Below are 10,586 nucleotides of genomic sequence, written 5' to 3'. Positions count from 1 at the left end.
TTGATACTAGAGACACTTTCACAAGGTCAACCAAACACAATTAATATCTACAACGACTTAATTTTTTGTAAAGGAGGGAGCATAAACTAAAACAGCAGCATTTTTTTGAGTAATATACTCACTTTTTTTTGAGGAAAGTAATATACTCACTTTTTTTTTGAGAGGAGTAATATACTCACTTAGTCACCTATATTTGGTAGGGGGAAAAACATGAGATAGACTGAAAACACTCCACCTGAACTCACTACAAGGCCCACGAAAAATAGAACACAAGCCCAGATAGTACGCCCTGTAGACTAGCAAGGCCCGATCCACACAGCAACAGCGACAAAAAGGCCCATCAGGCAGAGTCCACTTCCGCCCACACGGCCTTCGAAACAAACAGGCCCACCACCCCCTCGTCGTGGTTTCTCGACGCGCGTGCTTTCTCAGCTCTCGCTGTTTCACCCGCAGCACCTTCGTCGCCGGCCGCCTCCCCGTGACCCGGATTCCGGAGCCGCGAGGCGTTGCAGCGGCGAGCCTACTACCTCTCTGCCTGGTTGAAGCGGAGTTGTTCATTGGCCTTCTTCAAGCTCCAGGCAGCGCCCTTTTCGCGAAATCGCAGCCGGTGTGTGGGGGTCTCGATCTCACGGGACGCGCGCCGTTGCGGCCAACCGCCTCGGGAGCCCGCCGTGCCCCGCCGCCTCGTCTTCGTGGACAAGCAGGAGCAGTTGCTGCCCCCGGTGCCTCCGCCCTCAACTTCCAAACCCTAGGGACGGCAAAGGCTCGAACCCTGGGCGCTTTGACAGTGACCGTGCGAGGTGGTCGGCGTTGCGACCCTCGAGTTGCGGGTAACGAGCTGTGTGCTTTAACCTAAATCCGTATTCCACTCGTGCAGAAGACAGATCATAGACAGCAGTTGAAACCTGTCGAAAATTTCATGTTTCTCCTGGAAATATGACCTAACATTTGGTCGCTTCCTAACAAATATTTGTTGGGTTAATGTTTGAGGTGTCTGAGCTGATTGTATCTCCCTTTCCTCTGTGCAGCTGACTGTTGCTTTTTTTTTTCCTTCTTCCTGGACTGAATGGAGCAAGGGGAGAACCAATCAGCTGGTAGTTTTGTTGTTTCATCATCGGATAATAATGAGTTGGAAGGTAATTGTACTGGATTGGTTGCTGCACGTTTCTTGAAATCCCACATCATTGTGAACGCTTAAGAGAAAGGAAACACTCTGCAACAAAGAAAACTGCATGTCACTAAATATTTGCTTACACTTTACAGAGATTATGGTCCTTAAAACTATGTAGTAAAGCTGCAACTTCCTTCTTGACTTGATGTTCAGTAATTAGCAGGTCAAAGACCAAATAATGAAATCGCCTGTCCTTGCTGGCTCACTGTTTTAGTGGATGGCCATTTTGTAATGTGTTTTGGCTGCTAGTTATGCAGGTCTTATACTCTTATGTCTATTCCATGCATTTCGATCAGATATCAAAGTCTTTACCCTCATATATGTTGCTTGCAGATTTGCCTGTTAAGGAAAGATGCTTTGAGCAGAGAGAAGCTCTTCCAGGGGAGCCTCGCTGTGTTGTGTGTGGCCGATATGGTGAATATATATGTGATCAGACTGATGATGACATCTGCAGTGTGGAATGCAAGACAATTCTTCTTGCTCGGATCGCTGCTAAAACAAAGCCAGCAGTAAAAGCTGCAAAGCGTGTGAACCTTCCTTTGGGCGATGAGAGCTTCTGTATTAAGGACATCAATTTTCCAAATATACCTACTTTAGCTGACAGCCGGATTAGTTCACTGAGGACTAAACTTGACATTTGTGTCAAGGGTGATGCTGTTCCTGATCCAATCATGTGTTTCTCTGCCTGTGGTCTTCCTGAGAAGCTTGTGCACAATCTTGAGACTGCGGGATATTGTATGCCTACTCCAGTGCAGATGCAAGTTATCCCTGCATCAATGAGTAATAGAAGCCTACTTGTTTCTGCTGATACTGGTTCAGGGAAAACTGCATCTTTTCTGATTCCCATAATTGCTCATTGTTCACAAGTAAGATCACAAGAATCCACAAGCAATCAAGGACCGTTGGCTATAGTTCTTGCTCCAACTAGAGAGCTATGCCTGCAGGTAGAAGAGCAAGCAAAAGTGCTTGGTAAAGGTTTGCCTTTCAAAACTGCTCTAGTTGTCGGTGGAGATCCATTGCCTCAGCAAATTTACAGAATTGAAAATGGTATTGAGTTAATTGTTGGCACCCCTGGGAGGCTAATTGATCTTCTCATGAAACACAATGTTGACCTTACCTATGTTTCTGTATTCGTTTTGGATGAGGTGGACTGCTTGTTGGAGAGGGGATTCAGGGATCAGGCCATGCAGATTTTTCAGTCACTTTCACAACCACAGGTTATGATGTTTTCAGCAACATTACATTCGGAAGTTGAGAAGATGTCTAACTCACTGGCTAAGAATGTGATAAGTATCTCTTGTGGGAATCCAAACAGACCAACCAAATCAGTCAAACAAGTGGTCATTTGGGTGGAATCTAAGAAGAAGAAGCAGAAGATATTTGAGATAATGAAAAGCAAGCAACATTTTAAACCTCCTGCTGTTGTGTTTGTGAGTTCCAGAGTCGGAGCTGATCTGTTGTCTGAAGCAATTACTGTTGCTACTGGATTAGAGGTTGTTTCTATCCATGGCGAGAAGACGATGAAGGAGAGAAGAGAGAATTTGAGAAGGTTTTTGACAGGAGAAGTATCTGTCGTTGTTTCTACTGGTGTCCTGGGGCGTGGAATGGATCTCCTGAAAGTACGTCAAGTGATATTGTTTGACATACCAAATTCCATCGATGAATATATTCACCAAGTTGGAAGGGCATCCCGGATGGGTGAGGAGGGTATGGCTGTTGTGTTTGTGAATGAGGAGGATAGAAGGATTTTCAAAGAGCTTGTTCAGGTTCTGAAGACTGCAGGAGCACCGATACCCCGGGAACTTGCAAATTCAAGATATACAGCTGGTGTTTATGTTGGTAGCGAGAGGAAGAGAAAATTGAGTTCTAGGTATCGTTCTTGATCAACATGTGTGAAAGAGTTGCTCTCAATCTTTCTTGAAATGAAATATGACGTTTTTGCATGTTTATCTGGAACTGTCTTTTCAACTCGTTTGAAGATCTATCTACCTAAAGGATAAGTTGGTTATCTTTAGAGTTCATGCTATTCCTGAATTTGAAGCATGCGCAGACCCAACAGGGGCAAACTGTCCAAGATTATTTCTCAATGCATGATGTCTGGGATCAATTCATTCAAGAAACATAAACAAGATACATTATAAAATTCAATAAAATGTAAGTCAAATATGCATATGATACAGTTGTCTTTTCCTGTGCTGCATTTTCTACTATGTTTTATGTGTGCCTCTATTTTTTTTTTATCTTCAAATGAACATGCAGTTGGATTGAAAATTGATTAGCTTTTTATATCTTGTAGCTACCGGAATATTCTTTCACCTCCTGAGTTATTTCATTTAGTTATATTGGCGAAGGGAGATTCAAATCGGAATAGTGCTGTATTACTGAAAACTGAAAGTATTGGTGATTTTGGTTGAATGTTACCATGTACAATTCCATAAGAGTTGTGAGGTGTAAGCTGATCTGAATAAACAAAATAACATCAAGAAATATTAGGAAGTAGTACTTCAGGACCACTATGTTGTGGACCTGCGGTACTTACCCCTACTCAAAGGGCAGGTTGGATCTTACGCTCTAGTGGTTGTCCTTACCAGATGTCTAGTATATTGGTTGGTAAACTGTCCGTAGCTCATTGGTAGCCAAAGATGCTGAGCTGAATCTGACAATATAACAATTTGATGAGAAGTAACTGTGCTGGAAAATATAGCTGAACCCTACACTCTATAATTCTTTTTTTGCGTCCAATTTACTCCTTATTGTGAATGTCCAATCACTATCTTTTGTATTCATATTCTGTTCACTCCCTGCATATCTGATGCAAGGTTTCGGAACATTCACGTGCTTTTGGAAAGGTTACTGGCGATAGTTTGAGTAAAACAAAAAACAAAAAAACAAAACAAAAGTGGAATAACAAATTAGCAGGTAGAACATATTATTCATTCTAACTATTGCAACATTCAATAATTTTCTCTTCCACAAGCTATAATTTCTATGTACAAATATCTCTTTACAATTGCAGAAATGTTCTACCATGTTACCCTTGGTATGCTGTTTAATTAATCGACACTTACTACATTTGATCTTTATTTAAACCATTCTGGGTAGATCTACTGTATGACAAGACCACACCATCACAAAGTGAATAAGTTAATATGATGTGCTTCGCAATCTTAAATTCTTAATTAAGATGACATCACTGGGTTCGAGCCTTGCAACTTCTTAATTAAAAATGGGGGTGCGGTCTGCGCCTTCCATCGAGTTTTTTTTTTTTAAGATGACATCACTGGTCATTTTGAATAGGATAGATGCAAAGGATTGAGTTAATGTTAAGGGACCACTACAGCTATCTTGCTGGACATATTCAATGCATGCTTTTGCATCATAGAAGTTCCTTAACCAGCTAATGTGGTACCAGAAATTATCAAGCACAGAAAGAAAATTGGAGATGTTCATGTCATACTTCTAAATTTTATGGTCAGACCATCAAATTTCACATACTGTCTGTCTTAGTCTACTATTGGTGCTGGATGCACAGCAAGTTTCTACCAAATTCTTATGAATAAAATTGTCTATTGATTAGTTTTATACCATGCAGTGCACATACTAACTCCGATCAGATTGCCAGTTTGGATTATATAAGTGATCGATGAATACCATACCATCTTCTTAAATTTTGAAAGATGAGTTCACCTAAACCAAGCTAGTCTACATGTCTCTTTATGTAATTTCTGTCTCTCGAAGATCATGTTCTTCTGTTTTGTTCTAGCACAATGACAGAATGAGTTATTTGATACTACATCCACATTGTTAAGATATTACCTTAGCGAATGTTGTGGTGAGAAAGATGATTGCAAGGAGATAACAATGGTGGTAATGGGAGAAGAAATTTTAAGGGGAACCAGCTAGTGCCCCGATGAATGAACTGAAGTTATCAAACATAACTTCATATGAAACATGTGATTGAGATGAGAAAAACATAAGTAGTGGGAACAATTTTCTTTTGCACAGTTAGCAGTGCCTAATCGGCTGAATCCTTGGTGTTGGGAGGTGACAGCGTTTTTGTTTCAGTGTCCAAACTGCTGTGTCTCACTAAACTCTTGTAATTTTTTTACACCCTGGTAATGAAATTCAGCTCGACCGTTGTAGAAAAAAAAGTGGGAACAAAAATGGAGATAGTCCATTACCTTTCAAACCTTCAGTGTAGGCAAGGACTAGATATAAAACAAGCATCTTAATTATCTTGAATAAACTCAGCTCTTTTATGTAGCTATCCAGAAAGTCTCAAAAAATGACAGACCTTCAGGCCTCAAAGTTGCTATTTTGTTATATTATGACACAACTCAGTATGGATCAACTATGGCAGGAATCTAGTTTCCTTCTGTTTTATTCTTCTCTAATAGACTAATACAATCATACACTGCGACTGATCAACTAACTGGTTGGGCCCTTAGCATTGACTGCATGCTTTGCACCAACCTCCAAATCCAACCATGGAGCTGACAATTGCTTTTTGGCTGTCTGCTCTGTGTTCTGTAAGAGAAAATAGCACACTTACTGTGTCTTTCTTTGTTAACTTGTTATCTATTGCACTGATATGTAGGGCTACCTTGACCCTTTTTGTTTTGACTTGCCATTGTCATGTTTGCATCTCTGCTAAGATACAAGTTGGTAGGGGTTCTTTTTTTTAACGCCAAAGACTGTGGGAGTCCCCCACAGTGATTTTATAAATATAAACACAAGGTGGTTACATACTTACAGGGAGGGGGAACAAGAAAAATTAACTAAAAGCATCTAGCCAAATGCAGGAGGACCCAAGGTCCTCGTAAAACACAAATTGGTAGGGGTTCTTAGTGTCAAGGATTGCTGATCTCTTATCAAAAAAAAAGGATTGCTGATCTACCACTGTGGAATCACCACAATGTCAGTTATTTTCACTAATGTATCTAATTGTATGGCTGCCTTTAAGGTCATAATGACATGTGATGGGACTTCCTTGTGGCTATTTCTAGTAATGTTTTGATACTCAAAAATAATAATCTGGGTCCTTGTACGGGTTGTGAAAATCCCAGTGGATTAACAGATTGGGTTGTTATATTATCTTTGTATTTTTATTTTATCAAGGTTTAAAGACCCCCTCATCTTCTATCATTAATAATTTAAGATCATACGCATTCAAGATGAAACAGCACATGAAGACCTCAATTCTGGCATGGTATTGTAAATCTGATTCCCACCATGGTATACTGGAGCCAGATGCCAAAATTCTGAGACCTGAATATTGATTGTTCCTAGTCTGATGGCAAATCGTATGCTGGTCATTATGACATTTGTCTGTAGTAGCCTATCATGATTATCAATTATCAATATATTACATTTGCTTATTTAATGAGGAGAAATATGACCTTAAGGCCTTTAAAGTGTTTGTTGCACACCTTGATGGTCCATATGCTGGGTTCATCGCTCTCACCCTTAGTGCATCTCTACGTCCACATTGTAGAGCCTTTGATGGTTACATGATGCTGAACATAGTGCACACTGCATAACCTATTCATTAATACAAGATTGGCAGAAGAGGGTATCTTTAAATGTTCTATTCTCAATGAGTGTTCAGTGGTGCCTGGTGATGTGGAATTGGACGTCCAAAAACACTACATTCCTTGTGCCTGCGAGATGATGTTAGAAGTGCCAAAATGTGTGTTTTCAGATAACCAATGCCAAACCTTGAGTTTCTAATGGATACCTTTTTTTAGTGAAATGATTGGCATCTTGTTCTCACTGAATTCTACCCATTTCTGTATAACTGCCTTCACTAGAGATGATTTAGTTGATATGGTTAAAGAATTGTGTTGTCTACTTGCTGGTTTGTCTTGTATGCCATAGTGATGATATCTCATAGAGCATGGCCCTTCAAACCATTCTATCATAAAAGCAAAGGTCTTATTCACAAACATCACCTTCATCCTGTTTTGAGATTTATTTGTTCATTATTGGTTCTTCGTTTGAAGAAATAAAGTAAGACTCTGAACTCTCTATTTTTTTAGAACTGTGTTGAGATTTCTCAACTGAGTTTGACATCAGGATCCAAGGAAAGGATGAACAGTAACACAATCATAATCTATTTATTTCCTCTATAAGCAATTATATCACTGACATTGATGTGTAACAAAGTATCTTGACAGGAACATGTGTATGTAGAGCTTTTCACAAGTACATGAACTGCACACAACTGCAAACCTTATAGTTCTTGTAAGTTGGATTTAGTAATAGACATATATCTATATTACTGAACTGAACTGCTTGTGTACCAACCGGCCTAGCGAAACTCTGATCTGGGATGGTGACTTGTGCTGTTTGATCGATGCTTTTTCAGATGATGAAGCGACCTTGGTCATCTCCGTGCGAGGGTGAAGCTGGGCTGCTGCTGCTCAGCAACTCTTCGATCATTTGCAGGGCGATCCTCTCCTCGTCATCCATCGGGGTGGCTGGTGGAGCAGTTGTTGCTGATGTGGACTGTGATGCAGCATCAGTGGATGCTGCACCTTTGTTGAGCTCCACGGTCATGACCCAGTTGGAGTCAGCACGGGCTCCTGCACGCTTCTGCCAAACACCAATGTGGGACTTCTCAGGGTCAAGGCGGAGACAGGTCAGGGAGGGCGATGGCGCCTTGCAGCATTTGCGGAGCTTCGCACTGAGAATCTGGGACAGGTTGGCGGTAGAGGAGCCGCTGCCGGCGTTGCTGTGAGCGTCCCTTCCCGCAGCTGGGGTTGGCTCCCCTGTGCTGCTCCTTTGGACCGGGAAGTTGGTCTTGGCGTTGCGGCCGCTCATCAGCACGGCAGCCTCGTCATATGCTCTCGCTGCCTCCTCAGCGGTCTCGAAGGTGCCCAGCCAGACCCTCCTCTTACTGTATGCATCATAAAAATATATGTGCATTGCAATTCAGAATTATGTTCGCATCAGTAGTTTATGTTCTTCCCTAAAAAATTTAGGGATAGAAGGCCTTACAGGAGGGGATGCCTGATCTCGGAGACCCAGGAACCCCAGTGGCGCTGCCGGACTCCACGAAACTTCTTTGGCTGTACCATTTTCTTGGAGTGGAGATTCTCTGTCATGGAGGACACACGATGCAGAGATGAGCTCTGCTGGGGCGCCTATGAACTGAAGTGTGTGTGGCCGTGTGGGGGAGGAACGGGCTGGTTTGAGTGAATATAAACTGCCCAGCCTGTACTTGCTTCTGCAGTGAGTGATAAATGTGGTTCGCTGCGTAGGTAGTAAGATACCTGTCAGAGAAGGAGTGGAGAATATGTCTGACCTAGTTTTCACTCACCAGTCACCACGTCACCATGATAGAAGGCGGCATACACTGACTGGAGAGCAGGGTTGCTGGGGCCAAGAGCAGTATACCAAGCGTGCGTCAATGTATAAAACTATATAGGGCAAAGATGAGAGAAATCAGGGGAGTGGCAACTGAAGGGGGGCCACATGGTGTCTGCAGGTGTGGGCTGTCGGTGAACTGTGTGTGTGCATAGCATAACCACCTTCCCTGCTAGTACAGTGGTAATAAACACTCTCACCTACACCCATGGCTGCCACATTTATTTGTGGGGCAACCCTAAGTTGATCCACATAGTCGTCGATTGCTTAGTACTCCAGTTGTTTATGTAGGGTTAATGTACATCTGTTTTGGATTAACTTCATCTCCTTTTCCAGAGCTACTGGGGCCAATCATATGGTTGAGTACCACTGGACGCATGGACACCACCACAAAGCATATAGGTAAGACTTGTGCTGAAACTTAGGGTGTCGAAATATTTTCTGCGTATTTTTTAGATAACGACATAACGTCAAAATTCTTTTGCTTCATTTGGAATCTCTAGTTATGTTGCATCACCCAGTTTTGTTCTCTATAAATAAATATGTAATGGGATGTTGAAATTTACATGGAATTGCTCTTTAACTGAATATAGACTGTTAGAGTGATTTCTTCAGTGCGATCTGTAAGAGAATTGACAAGGTTGCCTTTGTCCTGGGGTGTTAGCTCTGGAATTGCTTGGAGTTGGTTGGCATTTAAGCTTGTCTGAGGTAGCTGCAGGTACAGGCTGGTGATGACGATGGTGTGTGCTCAGTTGATCGATATTTGTTCGGTGAAGAAATATAATACTTTTTTTTCTGACGTTATAATATAGGAGTAGACTGAATTGTTGCTTAGTGGAGAATTTGATAGTATGTTTTATATTTGGCTTTGCAATATTTTCACAATAGAAATCAGGTTGGAAAAAGGGTATACTGTTGGGTTATAGTAATCTGTATATATAGCTAACTTCATTTCTTGTCCATTTTGAACAACTCATGAGCTTTAATTTGTAGAAGATTTCATTTCGCTTGAACTTGGCTTTCTTTTGTCAATTTCGGAAACTATCCATAAGACGATAGCTCTATAGGTTTATGGTAGTCTGCTTCAGCAATAAGCTTGACACATGTCTATAATAAGACTAGATCCTTTGCTGTATCCAAACATTCAGAGTGATTTTGGGTTCTTTGAAAGGGAGCTGGAGTCTTTGCTGAAGATGTGTTTGGTTGCAGTTTGCCACTTTGCACACTTAAATGTTGTGTTTGCTGTAGCCCGCAACTTTCCTGTTTGGGTGCTTTCCTGAAAAATTGTTGCCATTTTGTTTGCAAGTATAATTTTGCACGCATTGCTTGGGTTTGAAGTATCTTAATGGGTTTTGACTTATGCCTGCTTGCTAATATAAGTCAGGAAGTCGCACTTTGGAATGTCGTACACTCGTACTCTCTTTCACAGGCGTGTTTTTTTGAGAAATGAAAAAAAAAAAGAATCAGTTGTAACGTGTGTGCTCGTAGTATATGTAAATTTCATTGTGGTCATGCACTCCTATCTCTAAGCAGAGTCATTTGCATGACTGGGGTACTAGGCCTTCTTCCTGTGATACCAAAATGAAGCCTGTGGGTCATATTTTACCAGGCGAGCAACCACCCCCATTGCTACAGAAGTTAAGGTGTGTAAAATAAAAAGGTGAATGAAATTGATGAAGTTCGTTGCCCTTGTCGAGTCAATTAATGAGAAACAGGTACCTGCAGTACATCTACGGTCAGGCTCCACGGGCATGTGTCAGTGGATGGATCACTTCTCACTGGAGCATAAGAAGGTTCTGTGAGATCCTGTCCTCTGACACTGTCTGGTACTTACTGTACATCCTTTTGTCACACATTGTGGAAAGGTATCTTTAAAATGTTGGTATAGAGTAAAAAAATAACGGAGCATGTAGTGTACTGGATTTGATTTGCATGTTTGCAGCAGTTATCTGTTCCTCAGTTTCCTGTAACCTGAGGTACATCTCAGAGTCTGAATTGTTTTTTTTTTTAATCATCATCAACTCGCGTTAGAAATTTGTTTGATGTT

General features: G+C 41.4%; 2 protein-coding genes and 1 long non-coding RNA gene across 8 annotated transcripts; 2 read left to right on the top strand and 1 right to left on the bottom strand.

Moving 5' to 3' along the window:
• On the top strand, nucleotides 367-7,679 carry LOC8071654 (DEAD-box ATP-dependent RNA helicase 41). Of its 6 annotated transcripts, XR_002452441.1 has the most exons (6): nucleotides 367-830; nucleotides 1,029-1,136; nucleotides 1,505-3,041; nucleotides 3,151-3,325; nucleotides 7,348-7,414; nucleotides 7,539-7,583. XR_002452441.1 is itself a non-coding variant. In XM_002453458.2 (4 exons), the coding sequence occupies exons 2-4, from the start codon at nucleotides 1,067-1,069 to the stop codon at nucleotides 7,540-7,542; spliced, it is 1,611 nt and encodes a 536-aa protein (XP_002453503.2). In that variant the 5' UTR covers nucleotides 369-830; nucleotides 1,029-1,066; the 3' UTR covers nucleotides 7,543-7,647. The 6 variants fall into 6 exon arrangements, 1 of the variants encoding a protein (XP_002453503.2); XR_002452442.1 differs by lacking the exon at nucleotides 7,348-7,414 and having other exon boundaries at nucleotides 7,539-7,676; XR_002452440.1 differs by lacking the exons at nucleotides 7,348-7,414; nucleotides 7,539-7,583 and adding an exon at nucleotides 4,764-5,169.
• On the bottom strand, nucleotides 7,262-8,468 carry LOC8071653 (ethylene-responsive transcription factor WIN1). The gene is made up of 2 exons (XM_002451695.2): nucleotides 8,171-8,468; nucleotides 7,262-8,069 (listed from the first exon to the last, which is right to left on the bottom strand). The coding sequence occupies exons 1-2, from the start codon at nucleotides 8,275-8,277 to the stop codon at nucleotides 7,535-7,537; spliced, it is 642 nt and encodes a 213-aa protein (XP_002451740.2). The 5' UTR covers nucleotides 8,278-8,468; the 3' UTR covers nucleotides 7,262-7,534.
• Nucleotides 7,912-9,534, top strand: LOC110434901. The gene is made up of 3 exons (XR_002452444.1): nucleotides 7,912-8,045; nucleotides 8,155-8,722; nucleotides 8,876-9,534. It is a non-coding gene; the product is annotated as an uncharacterized LOC110434901 (long non-coding RNA).

Source organism: Sorghum bicolor, chromosome 4 (assembly GCF_000003195.3).
Source record: "Sorghum bicolor cultivar BTx623 chromosome 4, Sorghum_bicolor_NCBIv3, whole genome shotgun sequence".
NCBI lineage: Eukaryota > Viridiplantae > Streptophyta > Magnoliopsida > Poales > Poaceae > Sorghum > Sorghum bicolor.
The sequence above is the reverse complement of the archived record's forward strand: the minus strand, read 5'-3'. Positions and strand labels throughout refer to the sequence as shown.